Source organism: Plasmodium malariae, assembly GCF_900090045.1.
Source record: "Plasmodium malariae genome assembly, chromosome: 6".
NCBI lineage: Eukaryota > Apicomplexa > Aconoidasida > Haemosporida > Plasmodiidae > Plasmodium > Plasmodium malariae.
Window position 1 is genome coordinate 342,364 of NC_041780.1, and position 26,699 is coordinate 369,062.

The 26,699-nt window shown below is 31.1% G+C and overlaps 4 protein-coding genes across 4 annotated transcripts; 1 reads left to right on the forward strand and 3 right to left on the reverse strand.

Annotated features, from left to right (window-relative positions):
• Positions 1–390: 390 nt before the first annotated feature.
• Positions 391–10,682, reverse strand: PmUG01_06016000 (conserved Plasmodium protein, unknown function; the record flags this gene model as incomplete). The annotated part of the gene is given in 2 exon segments (XM_029003727.1): positions 391–3,770; positions 3,785–10,682. 2 exon segments carry the CDS (start codon positions 10,680–10,682, stop codon positions 391–393), a joined length of 10,278 nt encoding a protein of 3,425 aa, XP_028859817.1.
• A 4,349-nt stretch (positions 10,683–15,031) lies between these two features.
• On the forward strand, positions 15,032–15,856 carry SSB (single-stranded DNA-binding protein, putative; the record flags this gene model as incomplete). Its single annotated transcript, XM_029003728.1, has 1 exon — positions 15,032–15,856. One exon carries the CDS (start codon positions 15,032–15,034, stop codon positions 15,854–15,856), a length of 825 nt encoding a protein of 274 aa, XP_028859818.1.
• A 1,762-nt stretch (positions 15,857–17,618) lies between these two features.
• Positions 17,619–21,995, reverse strand: PRP5 (pre-mRNA-processing ATP-dependent RNA helicase PRP5, putative; the record flags this gene model as incomplete). Its single annotated transcript, XM_029003729.1, has 1 exon — positions 17,619–21,995. One exon carries the CDS (start codon positions 21,993–21,995, stop codon positions 17,619–17,621), a length of 4,377 nt encoding a protein of 1,458 aa, XP_028859819.1.
• Positions 21,996–24,243: 2,248 nt separating this feature from the next.
• On the reverse strand, positions 24,244–25,032 carry PmUG01_06016300 (conserved Plasmodium protein, unknown function; the record flags this gene model as incomplete). The annotated part of the gene is made up of 1 exon (XM_029003730.1): positions 24,244–25,032. One exon carries the CDS (start codon positions 25,030–25,032, stop codon positions 24,244–24,246), a length of 789 nt encoding a protein of 262 aa, XP_028859820.1.
• Positions 25,033–26,699: the final 1,667 nt, after the last annotated feature.

Sequence of the window (26,699 nt, forward strand, 5' to 3'; positions counted from 1 at the left end):
AATTAACAGATAAAAAAACAAAAAAAATTACAAAAAATACAAAAAATACAATAAATACAAAAAATACAATAAATACAAAAAGTACAAAAAGTACAATAAATACAAAAAATACAAAAAGTACAATAAATACAAAAAGTACAATAAATACAAAAAGTACAATAAATACAAAAAATGCAATAAATACAAAAAATACAAAAAATACAAAAAAGCAATTAAAGAATGAAGGGATATACACTACAATCATATTGCACGATCATCGCATTTCTTACAAAAAAAAAAAAAAAATATAAAATAATGCAAGTAACACAAATGACACAAATAAAGTTGGCTTAGAAAAAAATTACATAATGGGAAATCCGCATTTAACAACATATTCACCATTTTTGTAGTTTATACTTTTTCGAAGAACTCGTTCTGAGCATACATTTTCTCCTTTTCATTTTCCATATTATTCTTTTTCAACAATTCTAGGTATACCTGCTGCTGCTCTTTTATTTTTAAGAGACCTCGTTGTATAAGTATTTGCTCTTGTAACTTCTTTTTTAATTCTTCATTGTTTTCTTTACAATATCCTAATTGCTTCTCACTCTTGACCAAGTGTTCGTGTGAGTTGCTATTGTCATATCCATTCTTATCACAACCATTACGATCATGTCTGTTATCACAGCTGTTGTAATCAAAACTACTGTCTTTGTCAATCCTGCGGTTACTCAAAACTGCATCAGACATTGTCTTTTCGTTGAGATCTTTCACAATTTTGTACGTGGCTCCTTTATGTTCATCCGCATAAGAATATTTATAATTGTAATCATCATTAATTATATCACTGTTTACAATTTTATTATGAGGAGGAAATTTTTCACTATTAAAATTTTTAGTCGATATATCTGTGAATAGTATATTTTTTTCGTTTTCACCATTTACGTTCCTAGATGATGAAATGAAGCTTTCTTTTAATATTTTCATTTCATTACATCCACTTGCTTTATTATTTGAATTAGTTTGAAATGGACTTCTTTTCATATTATAATTAGAGTCATAATTTTCTACTACTCTTAAGCTATTTTTTGTATGCAATAATTCAGAGTCGTGTGACATTTTTTTGGATGACTGAGAGAATGAAAATATTTTACCTGAACTGTTGTTCAGGTAATTAAAAGCATTACTATTTTTATTCGAATTGTCAAAATCCATTGCACTTTCTGAGGGGCATATGCCTTTTTCAATTTTACCATGTAGTATACTGAGTGTTGTATTGCGATTGTCTGTTCCTGTTTCGCCTATGCGTTTCCGATACTCAACGTTGCTGCTACTTCGGGGGTAACAATTTTTATGCGCTTCTTCTTCTTCTTCTTCTTCTTCATTCTCATATTCTTCATTATCTTCTTCTTCTTCTTCATTCTCATATTCTTCATTATCTTCTTCTTCTTCATCATCCTCGTTTTCTTCATCATTTTCTTCTTCTTCATCATTCTCATATTCTTCATTATCTTCTTCTTCTTCATCATCCTCGTCTTCTTCATCATTTTCTTCTTCATCATTTTCTTCTTCTTCATAATCTTCTTCTTTTTCATTATTCTCGTCTTTTTCATCATTTTCTTCTTCTTCTTCTTCATCATCCTCTTCTTCTACTTCTTCTTCTTCTTCTTCTTCATTATTCTCGTCTTTTTCATCATTTTCTTCTTCTTCTTCATCATCCTCTTCTTCTACTTCTTCTTCTTCATTATTCTCGTCTTTTTCATTATTCTCATCTTCACCCTCTTCATCATCTTCACCTTCATCATCCTCGTCTTCTTCTTCTTCGTCTTCTTCATAATCTTCTTCTTCTTCATTATTTTCGTCTTCTTCATAATCTTCTTCTTCTTCATTATTCTCGTATTCTTCATCATCCTCGTCTTTTTCATTATCCTCATCTTCACCCTCTTCATCATCTTCACCTTCTTCATCATCTTCACCTTCTTCATCATCTTCACCTTCTTCATCATCTTCACCTTCTTCATCATCTTCACCTTCTTCATCATCTTCACCTTCTTCATCATCTTCACCTTCTTCATCATCCTCGTCTTCTTCGTCTTCCTCTTCAACTTCTTCGTCTTCTTCATCTTCCTTTTCAACTTCTTCATCCTCATTTTCTACTTCTTCATCCTCATTTTCTACTTCTTCATCCTCATTTTCTACTTCTTCATCCTCATTTTCTACTTCTTCATCCTCATTTTCAACTTCTTCATCCTCATTTTCAACTTCTTCATCCTCATTTTCAACTTCTTCATCCTCATTTTCAACTTCTTCATCCTCATTTTCTACTTCTATTTCCGTTTCCACCTCTTCCGCTTCTTCTTCATCTCCTTTTATTTGTAACTTTTCTATTTCCTCCTCTTTTCCCTCCTCATCATCCGTTTCTCTTTCCCCCTCCCCCTCTTCCTCCCCTCTTTTAACCTGCCTGTGTTCTTGAAAATATTTCAAATGAAATGGCGAGTTGCTCAAACAAGATAAACGTCCTTGAGATGTTTTACCTTCTTCTATATGTCTATTCCATGAACTGTCGTTTACATCTACTTTGTTTCTTTTCTCGTATGGATTTACCAAGGTGTTAATTCTTTTTCGTTTGAGGATGGAGTTATCTGTTAGTGTTTCTACAGCGAAGTCATAATTTTTGCAAATTTCTTCATTTTTGTAATTTTCTATATTTATCAGTTTGTTGTAATCCTTAAAATTTTGATCAAATGGAGGAGTAGAATAATCCCCAATATATTTTATTTTATTTATATTATTTTTCATTTTCGAGCATTCAGAAGAGTTAATCTGATTATTATGCACCAAGGCATGTTTACTAATAATTTGTTGTGTATGCAACTGCTTATTCGTACATACACTGAGTGGTATAACTTTTCCTTCATTTGTAAAATTATTGTTCATAAAAATATTTTGGTTGAACGGTTCTTCCATTTTATTTGATGCCATTTTACCCGATAAGTCAATGGACTTCCTCTCTGATATATCTGTTGAATATTGGTCTTGGTACGTTTCGACTCTACCTTTTTTTAGTTCTTCATAATTCAGATGTTTAGGAGTTACTTCATCATATTCATGTGTGGTTTCACTACGTTTATCCGCTTCTTGTCGAGTGATGCTACTTTTACGTACTTGTTGGATGCCACTACATCTGTCCGCTTCTTGTCGAGTGATGCTACTTTTACGTACTTGTTGGATGCCACTACATCTGTCCGCTTCTTGTCGAGTGATGCTACTTTTACGTACTTGTTGGATGCCACTACATCTGTCCGCTTCTTGTCGAGTGATGCTACTTTTACGTACTTGTTGGATGCCACTACATCTATCCACTTCCTGTCGAGCAGCATTTGCATCTATTGTAGTGACACTATTGTAGTAAAAATCTTTGCGTACATGATCATTTTCCACATTATGGTTAGACGTATTTAACGAATTTCCACTTAAACATTTTTTCATTTCGTTTTGTTTATTTGTATTAATAAGTTTATCTTCTCTGTTACAATAGTGTAAGCTATTTCTGGACACAAGTATTTCTTCTTTATCTTCGGAAATGCTTCTATTAACGTTAAAATTAAGAGGGTTGGTCTGTAAGAAATCCGTTTGATCGGGTTGAGCCCCTCCAGCTGCATGCCCATTAGAATTTTTGCTAATACTATGGTTATCATCACTGTTACAACTACTTCTGTTGCTATTGTAAGTGCTACCTCTTCTCTTGTCGTTATTGTAAGTACTACCTGTACGCCTATCGTTATTGTAAGTACTACCTGTACGCCTATCGTTATTGTAAGTACTACCTGTACTCTATCGTTATTGTGAGTACTACCTGTACTCCTATCGTTATTGTAAGTACTACCTCTACTCTTGTCATTATTGTGAGTACTACCTGTACTCCTATCGTTATTGTAAGTACTACCTGTACTCCTATCGTTATTGTAAGTACTACCTGTACTCCTATCGTTATTGTGAGTACTACCTGTACTCTTGTCATTATTGTGAGTACTACCTGTACTCCTATCGTTATTGTGAGTACTACCTGTACGCCTATCGTTATTGTAAGTACTACCTGTACTCCTATCGTTATTGTGAGTACTACCTGTACTCCTATCGTTATTGTAAGTACTACCTGTACGCCTATCGTTATTGTAAGTACTACCTGTACGCCTATCGTTATTGTAAGTACTACCTGTACTCCTATCGTTATTGTGAGTACTACCTGTACTCCTATCGTTATTGTAAGTACTACCTCTACTCTTGTCATTATTGTCACTGTTACTTCTACTCATGTCGTTATTGTAAGTACTACTTCTACTCCTGATTACATCGTTACCCACATCGTTTCCGTTCTTTACATAGGGTAACTCGTTCACGTGATAAATGGCGCTTTCCTTGCTCAGAGGAATAGATGAAGGACTGTATGTATTTCTTTTTTCCGTTCCTTTTAAGTTTGAAAAAGGGAATGAAATGCCGATGTTGTTGTCCCGCTCCTGATGCCGCTCTTTTCTGTAGTTTATTCCCATTCCTTTTCCCTTAGTAGATGTGGTAAGATGAATACTATTATTTGGAGAGAATATCGTATTATTTATGCCCAAAATGGTACTTTTACTTGTACCATTTTTCTGTTTATATCTTACAAAAGGAATTAATGAATGATGAAAGTTATGCCCTTGTGCGATGGGGATAATTTTTTTATTTGCTTCTTTAACGGCATTGTATGAATCATTTTTCCACGAATTCAGTTGAAGTGCGTTTCGATAATTTCCCGTTGAACAAATAGGCGCATTACTACTTACCATTTTCGTTGTTCCATAATTTGAGCTGTGTCTAAACCAGTTCTGCCTCTCATTTTTGGTTCCCTCACGGTCGCTATTAACACTGCTATTCGAATTGCTGTTTCTTATGACATTCGCATTATCACGTCTATCATTAACACTGCCATTTCTTCTACCATTACTATTATAACCTATTCCGAAAAAGCTTAAAATCATGCTAGCATAAGATTTTTTACAGTTATTCTTTTCTCCCGAGATGTTAGAAGTAGAATCTTTGCGTAAAACGTTTCCGCTCCTTTTATGTACATTTGTAGAAGCAGCATTACAGATTCTCGAATTTTTTTCCGTTCCTCTGTAGATGTTCATGGTGTCCCTTCGATAATTTTTGCTACCATTTTTATGATAGTTCGTATAACCCCGATTATTGCCATCGTCCCGATCATCTACATAACCCCGATCATTTCCATCATCCTGGTCATCCGCATAACCCCGATCATTTCCATCATCCTGGTCATCCGCATAACCCCGATCATTTGCATCATCCCGATCATCTGCATAACCCCGATCATCCGCATAACCCCGATCATTGTCATCTCCCGGATCGTCCTCATCACTCCTATCGTTCTTGTTGCCCAAACCTTCACCCCCTTTTTTATCTTCTCCCTTCCGCTCAGTTACAATATCATGCTTATGAGAAAACGCACAAACATTCAAACAGTTGTTCAGAGGACTACTCTGTAAAATTTCATGCTTCATACCACAATTGAAATTTCTCATTCTCATACAATTTGAGGTTGTTCGATCACCTGCAAAATTTATATTATGACGTTTGAAATAATTGTATACATTTTGGAAAACTTTGTTTGTTACAAGATGACTAGGATGTTTGGTTAGTCCTTTCCCCGTGTTCGTAGAAGAAATGGTAATATCTTTACCACTCGGGTAAGGTAAGTACTGATTTTCATTTGTATTTTTCACAAAATTGACATTGTTGAAGTATAATTCATTTGACGAGAAATTATTTGCATCAACCAGTTTTGTTTGTTGTCTATTGAACTCATTAATATCACTATCCGGTTTGTAAAGATTATAGTCACTTGTAAAGAAGCGTACCTTATTCTCTTTGTTATCAATGAATGGTGGCTGATTTTTCATGTGAGAAGTAAATGATCGACGATCTTTGTTCTCTGTTCCTTGTTCTGTCAAAATGTTCAGAGCAGGGTCCTCTTTACTGCCATCCTCTTTTTTACCCTCATTTTTAGAAAAATATTTCATGTTAGAATCATCCAAGGGTGTATTACAATTACTAAGACTGTGTATGTATTTACTTTCTAAATTAAACCAATCTGTATTTCTTTTATGCACATTGTATACTTCATGAGTACCATTATGGACGTAACTCTTTTTTTTAGAAAAAGAATTGACATCATTCGTAAGGAAAATATTGTTACATCTAACTATAGGAGAGCAGATAGGATTTCTTATATCAAAATGGTTCTTACTTATACAACTTGTGTTGGTAATTTGACTACATTCTTTTGTTCCACCTTTAAGTGATATATCTTCATTCAATTCGTAAACTTCCTGTATTTCATAAGAGTTAAAATTTTTTCTGTTTTTATCTTGTATCTGATCTAATTTTAGTTTCGGTATAGCTATTTTATTTTTTATCATTACAAAATCATTATGAAAGGCTGGAATGGAAGACGAATTCATTTTTTCCTTTTTTTTATGCTCCTCCTTTGTAAAGTGTGTGGGTAAAATGGGATAACTATAAGTTGTCGATCTTCTATTCATTTCATCTTCGTTTCCTTTATTTATTGAATATACGTCATTGTTAAGCGGTACATCGTTAAGCGGTACGTCGTTAAGCGGTACATCGTTAAGCGGTACGTCGTTAAGCGGTACATCGTTAAGCGGTACATCGTTAAGCGGTACATCGTTAAGCGGCACATAGTTCAGCAGTGCACCGTTGTGATGTGTCTTACACATATCGTCATATTGCTTCTTACACATATGATTGTTAATGTTTTCCTTACCATCCTCACTACTGTTATTATGACTATACGGTACTTCATCAATCCTTTTAGTTTTCATAGTGGGGTGCATATATGAATGCTCATCCTTATATGAATTGGGACCAGTGGTTAGACTACTCTGCTTCCTTGTATTTCCATATATACCTCTACTATGGTTAATATTGCTTGTATTAAATATTTTTTGACATTCATTGTTTAAAATTTGTTTTTTGAAAATATGATTTCCTGACTTGTTTACATCTACAAATGAATTGTCATTATGATATGTCATCATGCGTTTGTACAAATCATTTGTATTGTTTCCTGAGGATATGTTATACCCACTTATAGTACTCTGCTTTTTTAATCTTTTCACCTTCTCTGTTTTGCCAGAAGAGAATGGAGAGTACCCATCTATACGCGCTCTTGCGCGGTTTAGCGGTTTTATTTGGTTTTCCAAGTTGTCCTTAACTTCATCTGCTATATAGTCCGCTTGTTCGTCCAGCAATGCATCCGCTTCTTCATCAGCCGGTACTTCGTCCCCTTTGGGTTCATCTCCTTTCCCTAAAAGAACATTATTATGGATGCACATACTTTTTAAGCAAGAAATATGTTCCGCTTCTTCCTCGCTTGATGTTGCTTTAAGCTTTTCTATGCATTCTTTTTTTCCCCTATTATCAAGGTCATCATTCCACTCCTCTTCAACGCAATCTTGTTCATACGATTTTAAATTAGTGGTGCTTTTCTGTGAATTACCCATATGCGTATTCAAGCAGCCCATTCTGCTCTTTACACCAGTAAAAAAATTATGATCGTTTTCTAGATGGTTATTACTATACCCATTGCTATAACTGTGTTGTCCTTCTTTCTCATTTTGATTTCCATTTTGGATTATATCATAATTACCTTGACTTCTAAAAACATTTTTAACCCTTCTGTTATTCCCTTTTCTGAATGGGTTATTAATACTTATGTTATTACTATATTTTTCATTACCTGACTTGTTCAGGCTACATAAATTATCACATACATTTTGCTCATAATTATATGAGAAATTATTATTAAAAGTAGGACATTTGTTCGTATTTATATTTGCGCAGTCATTAGAGGTATTGAGTTTTTTACTTTTACTAATTAAAAAATCATCTGGGATAAGTAAGAACTGCTCTTCCTTCGTATGTATGTATCCTTGTTGTGTTACAGGAAACTCGGAAGAATAAAATTGACTCTCTGTATATCCTATGGCTTTGTCTCGTTTAGGAACGTTTATTAGTATTTCAAAAATTTTGGGCGCATTTTCACCGCTATTTTTTCCTGACCCATTCTTACTATTACGATTGCTACTATAATTGCTACTATAATTACTACTTTCATTACTATTATCATTATTATTATCATTATTATTATCATTTCTGTTGTACTTTTCAGAATCTTCATAAGTTTTGTGGTCTCTGATTTTGTCTAACGGCATTTTATCTTCCTGTTGTAGGGAAGTCTTCGGCCTGTCAGTAACCTTGACTAGCTGCTTCGTAACAACATGTGGACTTCTATTTCCATTTGGGCTGCTACTACCATGTGTACGCTTAACGAGATGAGTACTAGGGTAGATATTAGAGGGACGAGGTTGATCCTCACTCATATTTTTTGCACATACCCGACGTGCACTATCGATATGCACATCCCATTTTTCCCCCCAGTTTTCCTTGTCGTTTACCCCTTCTCCTCTAAACACTTTAGCGTAGTAGTCATTACCGCAATAGAATCCCTTTTTGTAGTAGACATTGTAATCGTCCTCTAGATCGTCGTCTGAAAAAGTATCGGTCAAGTTGTCCACGTTATTGTAGTTTCCATTACAGTCTTCCTTTGACTCACTTTCATATAAAGTTCGTTCCTTAATTTTTTTTTTTTTTTTTTTTTTTTTTTTATTACCCCCTTTCGCATTATTACAATGGGTATGTTTTGAGGGATATGTCATCGAACTATTCTTCCTTTTCAACTTTTGGAAATGAACGTCTTTCGAGTTACTATAATTTCTTAAGTTTTTAATCCACGAGTAATTTTCATTTAATGAGTCTATATGATACAAATCGAACTTTTTATTTATTGAAAATTCTTTTATATCTTCTACAGAATTATCTTTATTAAGTATGGATTCCCACAATCTGTCGAACACCATATCGTTATTTTCTTCTTCCATGTTATCGTTACTCTGAGCTTTATTCGACCAGTGTACCATACCAATACCACCAATACCACCAATACCACCAATACCACCAATACCACCAATACCACCAATACTGCTAATCGCGCTAACGTCTCCAATCCTGCTAAGCTGTTTTAATTTTTCCCTTGTAGTTTTGTTACATTCCGAAAAAGCTCTCCTTGAATTGCTAATAGTGGTACTCTTCTTATTCTTCATGCTATTAGCTGCCTTTTCACTGTATCTTCTTTTCTGTAAATTTTTTTGAGCACTCAAAATTTTAATAAAGGAAGAAACAGTGTGCCTCTCGAAATTTGGAATGACCTTATTTGTATGTGGTTGAATTTCTTTTTTCAATTTAAAACATCCCTTTCCTAGAAAGTTTTGTCCTCTGCAAGTTTCATATACTAATTCAGATATATTAGTAAAATTACACGTAGTTGATAATTTCTTTAAATTTTTATCATCTACATTTTTTGTCAAAAGGTTGTTATATTCCTTTGTGTCACGTCTGGTAGACAACTTATCATTCACTTTAGAATTTATGTTTTCAAATTTTTTTTTTAATTTTACAGGGGAGTTATTCATTGGTATATCTTTTGCTAATTTTAATTGTGTGTTTTTCATATTCATATTTGAATTAGTCTTCTCCTTTTCCGATAAGCACCAAAAGGAGCTACGTTTCCCTTGCTCATTATTCGGGTGTTCCTTATCGTTATCATAGAAATAGAGGCACCTGCCCTTCCCACCGCTGTTCATACGGTTGTTGTTATTACGTCCATCATTGCTATTACATATACTATTATTATTACTATTACATCTACCAGTACTATTACATCTACCAGTACTATTACATCTACCATTACTATTACTTCCACTACTATTCCTATTATTTTGAGGACTATTGTCATAGAACTGACCCTTATAATTCACTATTCGCGGCGGGTTCACGTTTTTCCCTTGTCTTAGTTTGTTCTCTTCACGTAGTCTACTAATCTTCGTCATTCTTTTTCTATTCCCTCCACTGATTACAAATGGTTGTTCTTCAATGTAAGGGACAGGATGTTCCTTTTCAATTTCCCCTTTTGCATCTTCAACAAAGGTAACACTATTTTTCGTATTTACAAAATTAGACAAAGCATTATACTGTTTTGCTGTTCCTTTGGTAAATGTAATATGCCTATCCTTAAAAATGATTTCACTGTTTTTCTTTTTTTTTCTATCTGGTACAGTATGTGAACGAATAGTTTTATTTGAATCCTGTTTTGTATGTATACTCTTTCTATGTACTACTTTTTCATTTGTGCTACCATTACATGATTTTTGTTTTAAATTTTTTATATACTCCTTTTTTCTTAACACTAATTCATCAGCTGATTTTTGATAAATATAAGGAACATTGCTCCAATTTTTACATTTTCGAATTTTTTCAATTTTATCAATTTCCACTTTTAGTAGATATGTTGCTGCTGAAAGAGGTATATTGTTCAGTCCTTGTATTTCTTTTATCAATTTTTGACAATTTAAAAAATTATTAATTAACGTATTTCTCTGTACCATATCTATGTTGTCCTTACTACTATACTTTGTTGATATACAACTTTTCGCTCTTTGTTTCTTTTCCTCTTTTAGGATGTCCCTTTTATTTTTAACTAACTCGACTATATTATTATGTAGACTCATCTTGGACTCATGAGACGGCTATGTTCATCTATACGCGAAAGGGAGGGGAGAACGCATGTATTTACACATATACAAATATATACATATATATATTTATACATGTACATTTTAATACACCTATACGTATATTTTATATTTTTCTCCCCTCACCCTTATATATGTGAGACAAGCATCAGAGCAAAGGTTGAATGGTTACTCCTCGTAAGGGGGATCGTTAGGAGGTGCACGCTTAAGAACTGTTGACAAGCACAGGCATATAAAAAAAAAAAAAAGAAAAAGAAAAAAAAATTCAATTTTTAAAATACGAACAGGAGAGAGAAGTAACACATGTTTATTATTATACTGTGTTCAGTGTTTCCTTATTTTGGTATTATCCCTTTTATATTATTAGTGTTTTGGCATTATTTTATTTTTCCCCCTTTTTCTCTTCTACCTTATACACGAATAGCCGTAAGCAGCACATAAACAACCTTGCAGACTATATCTTGCAGGGTTAGCGTTAAAAAAAGGCAAACAGACAAAAGAGCAGAAGAGCAGAAGAGCAGAGGAGCAGAAGAGCAGAAGAGCAAATTAACAAATGAACAAATGGACAATTGAACGAATTGACAAATCGTCAGATAAGACACAAATACGCAAACGCACGAAAAATACTAGCGTTGTAATGGTACTTGTTCAAATTACAACTAATAAAATGTGTATCCTTCCCAAATAAAAAAAATAAAAAAAAATTTGCATACACATGATACACAAATAATAATATTTATATGAAATACTTTTTCAATTTCAGTAATATTTAAAAATTAAAAAAAAAAAAAAAATAATAATTGTACATGGTAAGTTTAAATAAAAAATTAAAAAAAAAAAAAAAATAATAATTGTACATGGTAAGTTTAAATAAAAAATTAAAAAAAAACAAAAAAAAAAAAAAAAAAAAAAGAAAAAAGAAAAAAGAAAAAAGGAAAAAAAAAAAAAAAAAAAAAAAAAAAAAATGTTTACTCTTAGCATATGGACATATGGACGGGTGTACATATGCCTTAATGCACTTTTTTTTCTTCTTTTTTTTTCTAATTACATTTTGAATGGTAAATGTGTTAAAATAATAGTTTTTAAAGGATGCTCCTGTTTATTTATGTACTATTAATACTTCTCATTTATATTTCTCATCCATAATTTAAATTTGACTGGTGAACAGAATAGACAGCAAAGGGAAGACTGTTACCGCAGGGGTAATACCAAGAATAGCACGAATATATAGTTTTAGTGTTTTGGTGTTTTGGTGTTTTGGTGTTTTGGTGTTTTGGTGTTTTGGTGTTTTGGTGTTTTGATGTTTTGCTTTATTTTGCTATTTTACCATTTTATCATTCTGTTATGTTGTCATTTTTCCATTTTGCATTTATTATTATTATTTTCTTTTTTTTTTTAATTTTTGTATATACAAGTAATGAAGATACGGCCTCAAATAAAGGCATAAAAAAAAAAAAAAATTAATCCGTGAAATATACGAGTACTCGCGGACATAAGCAACGAATGAGTTGGATTAGGGTATAATGAAAACAGCTCTCATATGTAATACATTTTTTTTTTTTTTTTTGAGCATATTTAACCCATTTTCTTAACTTCTTTTGTTTTGTACGTATGTACATGTGTATATATGCGTATATATGTACGTATATGTATGCGTATATATGTACGTATATGTATGTGTGTATGTATGCGTATATATATTCGTGTATGTATGTGTGTATATATGCGTGTATGTATGTGTGTATATATGCGTGTATGTATGTATATTCGTTTGCATATGCGCATGTACGTATAATTCTGTCACTTTCGTACTCATATGGATACAAGTATTTCGTAAAGGAACAAATTCAACATATTTATTCTCCCGCAAAATGAGAATGCACTTGTTTGCAGTTTATAAAAAGGTATACAGAGAGGTAGCCACATAGATATATATGCATATGTTTTACATTTACATATGTTTTACATTTACATATGTTTTACATTTACATATGTTTTACATTTACATATGGCATACATAAACATATGGCATACATAAACATATGTCATACGTACACATATGTCATACGTACACATATGTCATACATGTATATAAGCCACATATGTACATAAGTCATATATATATATATATATATCTATATATACATATATATGTACATTTACGTGTCGCCTTAACTGTTTTAGCTGTATCATTTTGTACATATTGTTAAATGCTCCTTACAGTGAAGAAGACATGACAATAAAACGCAAGAAATGGTAAAAAAAAAAAAAAAAAAAAAAGGCTTAAAGTTCAATGAAAATGGAGCACAATTTAAAAGGGCGTTACAGGTAATGTTCGTAATGTAAGAACAATGTATGTAAAATATTAGTTAAGCATAATCAAAAACAAGAACAAGAACAAAAAAAAAAAAAAAAAAGAAAAAGATAACTCGTATGAATGTCCAATATTGCTAGTTAAATGCACTTCTTTTGAAGGGGGTAATCTTGTAGTTGGCGCAAGAGATTGTAGAGAAGAAAACAATACTCTATTTTGTAACATATATGCACATGCACACGTACATACATATATACATACATATATACATACATATATACATATATATATATACAAAGTCACATGCCCATGTACATATGCAGTATCAAAAGAATGACTGAGAATTTGAAAAACAACTGCGTTAAATAAGCTTAATTAAGAGCACAACAATATGCTTAGGTATTTCTTAAGAAAACTATTTAAGGTGAAGCAAAAAAATGGCATACACATGATAATACACGAAACGGGTATTTTAAATACTTAGGAAAAAAAAAAAAATATAGTTACACAAATGTGCTTAAAAGGAAGGAAAATATCAACATGTGCATGTGCAAATAAAATTTTATAAACATGAAAACATTTTTTTAAAGTGTGGTCTATTTCAAAATAAAATATACAATTTTTCTGAGACTGTTCATCCCTACAAATCCTCAATTATATCATGTAAGAAAAATACAAGAAAATATACATATAATGTTAACTGTAATATGCTAGCCGTGTTAATTATGTGTTATGTGTTATGTGTACCCGGTTTGTCCTTTGTAAAATGTGATAAGGTGGAGGGGGGGGTATACTCAAAACGAAATTCGAAACTTCATTTTGTAAACGTATCCAGCGAAATGGGTTAAAAGAGTTACTCATGAAATACTCACTATTATATCCGCTTTAATTTAATTTTATTGTTTCGTTTTTTTTTTTTTTTTTTTTTTTTTTTCCTTTTTTTTTTTTTTCTTTTTTTTTTTTTTTTTTTTTTTTTTTCCTTTTTTTTTTTTTCCTTTTTTTTTTTTCCTTTTTTTTTTTTTTGTTTATCTCAAATTGTAAAAAAAGGAGCATATAAAAGTAAAAAAGGGAAAGCACCTTTAAATAATTTAAACGAAACAAATTTGTTAATGCTGAACAAATTAATAGGTGTGGGTGAGGTAGATCAACAGTTATAAGCTAGGTGCAAAAGTACGATTATGTAAGTATGTATGTATGCATTGAATGAGCATAAAAAGGAAGAAATTAAAGGTTAACGGGTTTATAAAAATAAATTAAAGGCCAACAAGGTATGCACCTATTATTATATACTTACAAACATACAAAAATAAATAAACATGCATATGCATACATATACTTACATATAACCCAATAATGTTTGGCTTTTTTTGTATGTAAAAAGGGAGAGTCCTTCAGAAGAAAATCGGTGTTATGCCTTGTGTTATTCATAATTTAACAAATTTATAAAAAAAAAAAAAAAAAAATGTTACCCCAAATGAGCCATAGCCATTTCACTGTTATGCCTTATATTTTAAATCATCGTTGAATGGCTTATTGGTTTCATTCTACCACAGATATGAACTGCGTATATATAAGCATATATATGTACGTATGTATTTGTATATGTATATATTTATGTAGCTCTATCACTGTGCATATTTTCAATTTTTATGGTTATTCGTAGAAATTAGAAAAAGAGAGAATGAAATATAAGAAAAGCGTAAAGAAGGATAATGGTATAAACTGAAGATTTCTCTCGATTTAGTTGTTTGTACCCCTTCTCTTTTTTTTTTTTTTTTTTTTTTTATTTATTTATGCTTCACCATATCGTTCTTTGGCATCAGCATTGCTGTAGATATCATAGAGGCAAATATATATATTTATATGCACAAATATATAAATACATGTACATATGTATATATGTGTAACGCATGTATGAACGTGCCCCGGTGTGCTTATATATGCGCGATATAGGTTAACGTGAACCATTTTAGTGCATACTTGCATTATGCCAATAAGTCTGACATAAAGAATGAAACTTTTACTTTTGGTGAGTATAATATACATAAATTATTTTTCCAAAATATGGGGTTACATAAGTACAGTAAAAATACACAATTTGAATAGCATTTTAAATAAGAGGATAATAAGTACTCGTAGGGTTAATATTGTAAAACTCAATTTACAAAATGACAACAATAATTATGATAATAATAAAAGATTTTTTAATAATAGACCAGTAGTAGGTGAAAAATCACTAAATAAAATTACCTTAATTGGACGAGTTGGATGTGAACCAGACATAAAAATTTTAAATGGAGGAGATAAAGTAGCTACGTTTAGTTTAGCAACAAATGAATTCTGGAGAGATCGAAATACAAATGAATTAAAATCGAAAACAGATTGGCATAGAATAGTTGTTTATGACCAGAATATAGTAGATCTGGTGGATAAATATTTAAGAAAAGGAAGAAGAATATATGTACAAGGGTCATTACATACAAGGAGATGGTTTGGTAATGATTTAAATAATCAACCAAAACAAATAACTGAAATAGTTTTGTCCTATAACAGAGGAGATTTAATATTTTTAGATGATAGACGTAATTTTATGACACGAAACCCACCAAATATACAATATAGTGAAAATCAAAATATAAATAATGAGAACATAAATAAAAATTCAAATAACAGTGTGGATATTATGCCTCAAACGGATGATAACAATAAAAGTGATAGCCCAAATGATTTTGCACACGCCCTAGACGATGGTGCTAATAACTTTGAGGGGATGGATGAAGACCTTGACAAGGAGGGGATATACGACAAAATGAATACTCAGGAGTTCGATGAGTAATCGGGGGAGAAAACCCACGTGGATATGTGTACATTAGGATGTATGTACATGGGTATCATGTAGCTTGCTTGTTCATATTTTTTTTTTTTTTTTTTATTTGCACCCTCACTACAGCTAGCTTATAACAATAAAAAAAATGCACACATTTCCGGCTTGCATACAACTTGTGTGTGTGCATTTTGTTCACCATTTAATTTCCAAAAATTTGAATAATGCAGCAGCTAAATGTTATGCAAGAATAAATGTTTGCGTCAATGCCCCTTTTGTTCGTAAATTAATGTTCCTGTTAGTAAGTTAAATTTGATACATAAACATATGAACATACATAATTTTTACCATTTTTTAGCGCGAAAATAATTATGTACTGTTCATAAAAAAATAACTTTTTAGCTAGCACCTGCTATGCGGAATTTTCTTTTTTTTGTTTTTTTGCTATTTTTATGTTCCTATGCAAAAATACAAATGTAAACTAAAATTCGTGTATACGTATAGAAGACATGCGTATATGTGTATATAGATATATGGCTTCTTCCCCTTTTTTTTTTTTTTTTTTGTCTCAACTGTGAAGTATTTTAAAAATTTTAAGCATAAATGTTTAAAAATGTATGAGCATGTTTAAAAATGTATGAGCATGTTTAAAAATGTATGAGCATGTTTAAGAATGTATGAGCACGTATAAAAATGTATGAACATGCATAAAAATGTATGAGCATGTATAAAAATGTATGAGCATGCATAAAAATGTATGAGCATGTATAAAAACATATGAACATGCATAAATATGTATGTGAATGCATAAAAATTTATGTAAATGCATAAAAATTTATGTAAATGCATAAAAATGCATAACTATCTTCTTAAACATTTTAAAAAAACAACATTATTGTGTTGCCATAATTTGGGGAAAATAACTTTTATAGAATTAGCACAGTCGTTGTGCCTTCCTTGACATACACACACATATAATTACATGCAAACTCTCACTGATCTTCACACATGTGCAATTTTATGCCTATTCATTAGCAATACAGTTTCGACGCACCTATATGAACGTGTTAAGGAAAATAAGGAGAATTAGGAAAATATTTTATTAAAAATGTTTGCAAAGAGTTAATGTAATTATGATAAAACAAAATGCAACGTGTTATGCACTTTCTTATTGCAAAAGTATGCAATGTTCAATGGACTTGAAAAAACTCAAAAAAATAGGTAAATGGATAAATAGGTACATAAATGCGCGGATAAATAAATGAACAGATAAATAAATAAACGGGGAAATAAATGAGTGGGTAAAAAAACAAATAAGTTTAACATGACAATTCTTCATAAATGCACATGTACCTTAAAATATAGATCTGTAATTAAAAAAAAATAATAAATAAGGCCTATTCACAGTGGCATAACCATATGTACATAACAACAAAAATGAAAGCATGAAAAACGTGTTAATCGTAGAAAGGATTAACAAATAGCATGAAAATAACACAAAAGAGTAACACAGTTCGTTAAATGTTTGTAATATCCCGCTTTTTTTTTTTTTTTTTCCTTTTTTTTTAAGAGTTTGCAAAAACAAAACAGTAACCCCCACCCAGTTTTTTATTCACGCATGAGTGCCGAGTGTAAAACTTATTCCTCTCTAAGGTGACAATATCCAAACATTCACTTGCTACCCCTCTTCGACTGTTAATGCTTATCTTGTTGCAGTGTTACACTATGTCAATTACATTTCTTCAACCCTTTTTTTTGGGGGCTTGAAAGAATACTAACGAAAGGCACTATATACAGCACTTGTTTTCTGATTTTTGATGTTACATTTTTGCATAAAATCATTAAGAAGAGATGTGAGTTCATTTCGAGCTATTTGTACTTGATTGTATGTTGATGCAGTAATTTCTATGTGTAGTGGTTTAGTGTCTAGTAAGAAATTGGTTTTATTTGGTTTGGATGGGTTAGCATATTGTCCTTTAATTTGACAGCTAGCTCCTGACATATCAGCAATTCTTGCCAAAACATCGCGATGAGAAATTTTTAAACGAACATGTTGTGGGTAATCATTAATGTAAAATTCTTCTAAAATTGTGTTATCCTCTGTAATATATGTATGTGGTAAGTAAGGGGAATATTTCTTCATATTTTTTGTTCTGATAACATTTAAAAGCATATTTCTTTGAATACTTTCATTTCTCGATTCCATTTGCATTTTGTTATTTATTAATTTTTTTTTAATATCCTCCTTGGTTTTGTTAAATGTAGCTTGCCTTTCTTTTTCATCCTTTATATGTTCTGTTGCTTTTAATGCTTCTTGCTCTGCAGCCTTGTCAATATCATTCTCCTGGGATATATTAACACTCCTGTAGTTGTTTTGATGATGTGCAATAAAATTATATGTTTTCATCAGTTCGTTTATTTTTTTTGCTTTCAATGATAAGTTCATTGTGTCGTTCATCTTTATTCGTTGTATTTCTAGTTCGATTTTTTTCATCTCATTAGGGTCCGCGTTAAGCGGAGCGTTATGGTTAGACTGCGTGTTATGGTTAGGATGCGTATTATTGTTAATTGGTATGCTACGGCTAAGTGGCGTGTTAGGGGAAGGTGGCACTACAGCGTTAGATGGCATATTCACATTTTCCCTACTCGAAGTGTTTTCTACATCCCCGTCGGAGGTATACACATCTACATTGTCCGCATTTTCCTCTACTACTAAACCGAGCTCCTTTTTGGCAAGAGCTTTGTCTAATTGCATCCTTGACTTTTCATTAGGTGTGAACTTGTATCCCTTTCCTTTGTATCCTTTTTTTTTTTTAATGTCTACGGAGTTACTATTTGCATATTGTTGAACCATGGTTTCAAGTTCAGGTGGTATATCTATTGTTTTATTTAAGTAATAAATATTATTTTTAATTAAATTATAAATGTCATACGCTTTTGAATGTTCATTAGGTGTAATAAACGTGTAAGCATATCCTATATTATTAGATCGTCCTGTTCTACCAATCCTATGAATATAATCTTCTATATGATCTGGACATTCATAATTAATTACTAGTATAATATTTTTTATATCTATTCCTCTCGCCATAACAGAAGTAGCAATTAAAATTTTGTTTTGTTCATTTTTAAAATTCTGTAAAGTACATTGTCGATCTGCTTGATCCTGCCCTCCATGTAATACTAACGTTTTATAATCATATTTGAATAATTCTAAATATAACACATCTGCTTCTAACTGTTTATTAACAAAAATAAGAATTAACCCATATTTTACCCATTCACCTAGTAATTTTAAAAGTCGAAAAATTTTTTTAGATTCATCCAGTACTTCAACAAACTGATAAATATTATTATTCGTTTTTCCCTTTTCTCCAACTATTATTTCTATAGGTTTATATAATAATTTTTTTGCTAAGGTTTGTATATAATTCGGAAACGTAGCAGAAATCATAGCTGTCTGTTTATCCTTTCTACAATTATTTAATATACTATGAATCTGAGATTCAAATCCTAAGTCTAACAAACGGTCTGCTTCATCTAATACAACAAATGATACTCTATTCAAATTAGTTACTTTACAATTACTAATAGTTAGTATATCTATAATACGACCTGGAGTACCTACTAATATTTCTACTCCTCTTTTTAAAGTATTCAATTGCTTTCCTATATTGGAACCTCCATATACTGCTAATATTTTTAAACTAACAGAATCGCAATATACTTTTGCTTCATTTTTTACTTGTATACTTAACTCTCTTGTAGGTGTGAGGATAATACCTATAGGTCCATCATTTTTTCTCAAAGGTGGTTGATGTAAAACATGTCGAATTAGAGGAAATAAATAGGACAAGGTTTTTCCACTACCTGTCTCAGCTATAGCTATAACATCTCTACCACACATAAGTGCAGGTATAGTTTGCATTTGTATGTTGAACATTTTTTTAAAATTTTTTTTTTCTAAAATGGGTAAAATTTTTGAAGGTAATCCACATTGATAAAAGTATTGCACTGGACGAGGACAATTTTTACCCCTCACAATTATATTTCCATTATTTTTTCTAAACATGTCAACATCATTTTCTTTCATATTTGTTATTTCACTTACTTGTACATAAATATTTTTTTTTATTGGTAAATACTCAATTTCGTCATGATTGACCTGTAACACTTTCTTGTTAACCTTTTTCAAACTATTCGTTTCACAGTTGAACTCGCTGTCGTCACTTAAGTCTTCATTTGAGTTTTCCTCTGTATCGCTTATTACTCCAATCTCCAGCTCCTGCTTCTTTTTTGCGCTCCTTTTGTCATCCTCTTTTCCTGCTACACCATTTTCTGCTGTAACTTTTACTTCCTTCTCATTTTCTTTCTTCACATCGTCCTCCGCTTTTTTCTTAAGTGCCTCGATGAACAGTTTGTGAAATTTTTCATCTTCCTCATCCGATGCATTTTTCATTTGATTTTCTTCACTAGAAGCATTGTTCATTTGAATCCTACTTTTGTTCATTTCCTTATCACATATTTCTTTCTCCTCAGTCCTATCAGCTTCATTAGAATTATTCGCATTGTCATCCTCCCCCTCACTTTGCACTTTTTCAAATTTGTGTCTGTTCATATGGTAGCTATAAATTTCGTCTAACGTTATGCACTGATTAGCTCTTATTTTTCCGTCCTCCTCCTTATCATCCCCCTCTTCCATATTTTCTATTTCTAAATTTTTCATAAACAGTTCTAATGGGTCTTCTCCCTGTTCCACTTCTTCTTCATCTTTTTCTCCTAGTCCCTTTTCCCCATTTTTTTTTATACCCATAATAAGACCACCGTCCTCCTCACCTCCTCTATAACGATTTTCATCATTCAAAATGGTCTCGTCCAAGGATATATTTCTATTAATATTCGTCCCGTCTTCCTCTTTCCTATTTAACATAAAAACCTCTAAATGTACCTTTTTGTGTGCACTACTACTTGTAGTGGTTAACGAAAATTTTGTGCCTTTCCCTGTTTTCTCATTCCCTGATTTTTTTATTTTTTCCGCAAACAGCTTTAGTCTTTCTAGTCTGCTAAGTTTATTAGGATCCTCCTTTTTTTCTTCATCCTCTTCCGCATTTTCTTCTTCACCTTTTGCGTGCTCCTTTACGCGGTTTTTACCCCCACTCATCTGTTCTCTGCTCCTTTCTTTTCCTTCTTTTTTTTTTTTTTCCTTTTGGTAATCTTGCTCCTCTTGTTCCTCTTCCTCCTCATCATTCTTACTGCTTACCCCGTCGTAACTATCTCTTTTTTTTTTTTTCCTTTTTTTTTCATACTCTCTTTTGCCATCGTGTTTTCCCCTTACTGTGCTATGGGAATCACTCCGTGCATAGCTGTAGTGATGTTTTTTCTTTTTTTTTCCTTCCTTATCCAAGTCCTTTTCTGCTCTTTCTTCTTCTCCTCTTTCTGTTCCCCTTTCTTCTTCTTCTTCTTCTTCTTCTTCTTCTTCTTCTTCTTCTTCTCTTACTCCTTTTCCAATTTTCCCCCTTTTGTAGTATTTTTCCCGTTCTGCTGAGCTACTACCACTGGAGTAGTTGTCACTACAATGAGCCCCTTTTTTGTTGTGTTTTACTTTATTATTATTTTTTTCTTCTTCCTCTACCTCCTCTTTTTCTTTCCCTTCGCACTTATGTGCATACCTCTTTTCATCCATCTCTTCCATGTTACGTCTTTTCCCTCTTTCATTTTTTTGGTACTCATACTTATCCCCCTGAAATTTTTTTTTTGTTGGGGATTCTACATGTTTTGAACTAATTGATGATAAATCATATGACTTGTTATGCTTGTTATCATTTGCATAAACGTTCTTGTATTCCTCATCACTACAATGGTTATATTCTTTCACTTTCATTTTTTTATGATTTTCTTTTAAGCTATTTTTTCTCTCTTTAATTATTTTCTCTTTGTAATATTCACTGTCCCTCTTCCTATAACTTTTCTCCTCTTGATAATTTTTATACTTTCTCATATCTTCATCATCTATTTCTTTTTCTCTCTCACTTTTGTCATAGCTTCTTTCTCTTCTTTTTTTTTTTCTGCTACTATTGTCCTTCTCTTTTGCTTTATAGTAATACTCATCGGAATGCTTCCCCATATTTATCGGACTCTTAAACGATAACATTACTGTTTTTCAAATTTAAAAATAAAAACAAATTCTGCAATTCTGCAATTCTGCAATTCTGAAATTCTTCAATTCTGCAATTCTGAAATTCTTCAATTCTTCAATTCTGCAATTCTGCAATTCTTCAATTCTGCAATTCTGAAATTCTTCAATTCTGCATTCCACCGTTCGAAAAAGATTTATATCAGTGCAGCTAATACGGGCAGGTTTTTGTCGCACTTAAGTGTACATGTTTGCACGCACATATATGTACTTGTTTGTCGCACTTGCGTGTACATGTTTGTATGTACCTATTTGCACGCGAGTATTTAAGTATACATTTGTACTTTTATAGTGCAAAACTAAAATAAAGCATCAACATTCATAACAAGCAAACGAGGAAAAATGAAAAAAAAAAAAAAAAATTAACGTCAAAAAGAAAAAGGGGAATAAATACAAGCAATTTTTTTTGTTATATTTGTCACACACATTTCATTTTTTTAGCGAATTTTAGCAAATTCGAAATGAAATTTTGTGCAAGGTAAAACACTAAAAAAGAAAAAAAAATAATAAAAAAAATAAAATTAAAAGTAAAATTAAATAAAATTAAATGAAATGAAATGAAATTAAATGAAAGAAAAGAAAATAAAAGAATATAAGTAAAAATAAAAAATAAATTAAAAATGGATGTTGTGCTATATATATACATATATATATATATATATATATATATACATACGTATGAAGAACGTTTTAAATAATTCCCTGACGGACATACTAATTCCGGAGTTCGTTAATTTTGCTAAAAAAAATTTTACTTGGTATTAAAATAATAAAAAGGAGGAAAAAATAGAATAATACAGTAACATAGCAGAACAACAACATAACAACATAATACCATAATAATAGTACGTTCTCATAATTTACGTAGATAATACGAATGTTTATATACATAATGTTAACAGTTGTATATCACGCTGTACAAGTATGATGTAGCAAACCTTGTAAGTACAATGTGGGTTCTTACAGTAAGAAATAGAAGGAAAGGCGTGATACAACAGATGTATGTGAGTTCATACTCATGGCAGTAATGCAGTATATATACTACATTAGTATATTTTTAAAAAAATATCATTTTGATGTAAGATATTTTCATTTTTTACATTTAATGTGCCGAAGTGCTACATTTATCAAGTGCTGTACTATTTTTCATTCCGTTTTCCCTTTTTCCCTTTCTCCCTTTCTCTTGGTTTCCCCCCCCCCAATATACCTGCATTCACGTTTGCCATAGTAGGAGCGTGGTTCATTGGTCATAGTAATATAACGATGTTGGTAAGAAGGAAAAGAAGAGCAAACTTCGTTAAAGTAGCAGCCTATATGTGTTAACAATTTAGAATGATAATAATGAATGGACCTTTTTGTTTTCTATATTTCCGCAAAAAAGGGAGAAAAATGAAAGCAGGAAGGGACTGCGTTTGAGCAGTACACGTATATTATATGTATATATGTGCGCACATATATATAAATATTTTACGTACACATATATGTGTGTGTTTACCACAGAGTTATCTTTACAAAACGAAAATCAATAAAGCTTGTTTGTATCAGTTAAAAATTTAAAAGAAGGATGAAACAAGGAACAAATTAAAAATAAATAAATTTTACACAAAAAATAAAATAAAAAATCTGTCATCTCTGTTTCATATAATCATAATAGTTCATTAATTAAAATTAAAAAGAAATAATAAAGCAGGATAAACGGACATAACTGAAGGGGGGCAACAAATAAAGGTTTATTACGGGTTAATTATTTAACGGGTGCGTAAAAACGCACATACCCCTTTCCGCGCGTTCGGTGAAGTGCATATGTACATATATATATTTGCGCATACATATATTTGTGTACATATATGCCGATTCTAAAATTTCCGGGAAAAATTAAACGCGTGGTTAAATGATGTGCAATAAGGCAGAGATATTCTTAACTTGTTTTAAATAAAATTAATAAATTTAATAAAATTAATAAATTTAATAAAATTAATAAAATTAATAAAATTTAAAAAAAAAATAAAACAGTTTCTCCTTGCACTTTCAGAGGTTTGTCTATTTTGTACTCACTTTGTTCAGCTCACTATTTTAAAAATCTTTATGTTTTGTTTCTGTTGTTAAAATTTTCCTCCTAACAATAATTTCTGTAACTCAAAAAAAATTAGCATTTGTTAAAATTCCAAACTTGAAGAGCGGCTTTTGTTATGCTTTTCCTTTTTCCTTATGTAATCATTCTCTCTTTTTTCCTTTTTTTTTTTTTTTTTTTATCGTCTTTTTTACTTCTGACCTTTACTTTTTTGCAATTTTTACTGTCTTCACTACTACGACTATCTTTTACGTTATGTTTATGTTTTTTACTCTCATAATATTTTTTGTGTTTCTTCTCCTTCTTCTCTTTCCTTTTTTTACGAATTTCCCATTCTCTATGTTTGCCATCACTGTCGATGTAGCTGTCGCTACTCTGCTTGAGTTTCTTACGTTTACGTTCGTCGTGTTTGCTTTTTCTTTTTTTGTGTTTCTTTTTGCTCCTTCGATGGTGGACGTTACCATGGCTTCTTTTGCTTCCGCTTCCGCTTCCACTTCCACTTCCACTTCCACTTCCGCTTTCACTTCCACTGTCAACTTCACTTTCGCTGCTTATAAGACCCAAATTTCTTCTTTCCTTTAAATCGTCTTCCTCATTTTCCTTTATATCCTTCTGAAAATTATGTTTCTCCAAGTTAAGAAAATTCCTGCACTGGTAAGGTAAATGACCAACATAATTGCAAAGTGTGCAGGCTCCAGGTATGGTACTGGAAACATTACCAGTTAGCCTTGCCAAGTTAAATAAGTTTTTTGCCTTTTCATTTATTTCTTCATTTTTTATTTCTTTCTTGTTATTTAATTCTTCAATAGAAGCATACGGATCATAACCAACAGAATTTTTCCAAATTTCGGACGTTTTTAAGGAAGCTGAAACAGGAAGTCTGTTATCAGCGGGCATTCTAACTCTTCCTGACTTGCTAGGCATTTTTTTTTTTTTTTTTTTTTTCCTTAACTGGTCATAAATTTCATATGGTTATGTATGTGCGTATGAGTGTGTATGTATGTGTATGTATGTGTATGTATATGTGTATGCATATGTGTATGTATATGTGTATGCATATGTGTATGCATATGTGTATGTATATGTATGTTTGCACTTATGCTGCGCATTATGAGAATGGATGGTAGAGGTAAGCCCAAACGTATGTAAATTACATATTTGTAAAAAGGGGATGACAAAAAATAAAATCAGAAAAATACTAAATCTCAATACAGAGGGAAAATAAATAGAAAATAAATATAAAATAAATAGAAAATAAATAAATAAAAAAACAAGAAACAAAAATATATAAATAAATTCGTAAAAAAAAAAAAAAATAAACGAAAATATATAAATAAATAGGTAAAAATAATATCAAACCCCCATTAAGAGAGAGAAAAAAAAAAAATTATACTAAAATACTGAAATAATACAATACTAAAATACTGAAATAATACAATACTAAAATACTGAAATAATACAATACTAAAATACTGAAATAATACAATACTAAAATACTGAAATAATACAATACTAAAATACTGAAATAATACAATACTAAAATGCTAAAATACCACAGTACCACGATACCACAATATATAAATGCATACATAACATAAATACTCCTAACAAAATTTCGCCCGTATGTAGGATAAAAATTTATTTCCCGAAAAAAATTAATTCCTCCTGAAGAAATTACTACTTTTTATTTTAACTTTCCATCTTCAACTGTGTAAGAACAGTAACTTGTATGTTCTTCGTTTTAGTACTTCAAGATTTTCGCTTTCAAATTTTTCTTTTTCCACAGCAAAAAGGAAGCTGTTTTCCCTTATCATTCCATCCAAAATTTCTTAGTTTCGTATATATTTTTTTTCAACAAAATGCATATATACAACTCTTGTGGAAATGTTCTCTTCATCATCAGTATTTCAATTAGCTGTACAAAATTTTGTTAATATAAAGGTCACGTATGCCAATTATTGCCAGCATGATTATATAAACATATATATACATATAAATATACTTATATATGTAACAAAGGTAACACTACTAGATAGCTTAAATTTCTTTGGCCTCCAAAAAGAGTATTCGGTTGGGTATTTTACGGAAGGTTTACAATATATACATGCATACATAAATACATACACATATATATACACGTATATACGTGTAAAAGAAAAAATTGTTTGCGAATTAATGGAAAATTTAAAGTAAAAATAAAATAAATGAATTACGCACAATTAAGCAAAATATAACAGAATAGGGCAAAACTGAATGAAATAAAACGATTTTTTTTCGTATTATTTTTTATGCTATTTTCAGTAATATACTTGCTCATATGTACAATGAAAGTGCATAGAAGAAAATGCACCCAAAAAAAAAAAAAAAAAAAAATTTTGATTTCACCACTTTTGATAAAGACATATATATACTACATATTATGCTGGTTTTAACTCGAAGTTAAAAAAGAAAAAAAAAAAAAATTAAAACAATTGAGAAACAGGTTGAATTACTGCCTTTTCACGTTTAGCAGAAACAGTTCTGCATTTTTTGGTGTCCCTCCTAAAATTATTATTATTCTATTGTGCATTCGTTTTTTTTTGTTTTAACTT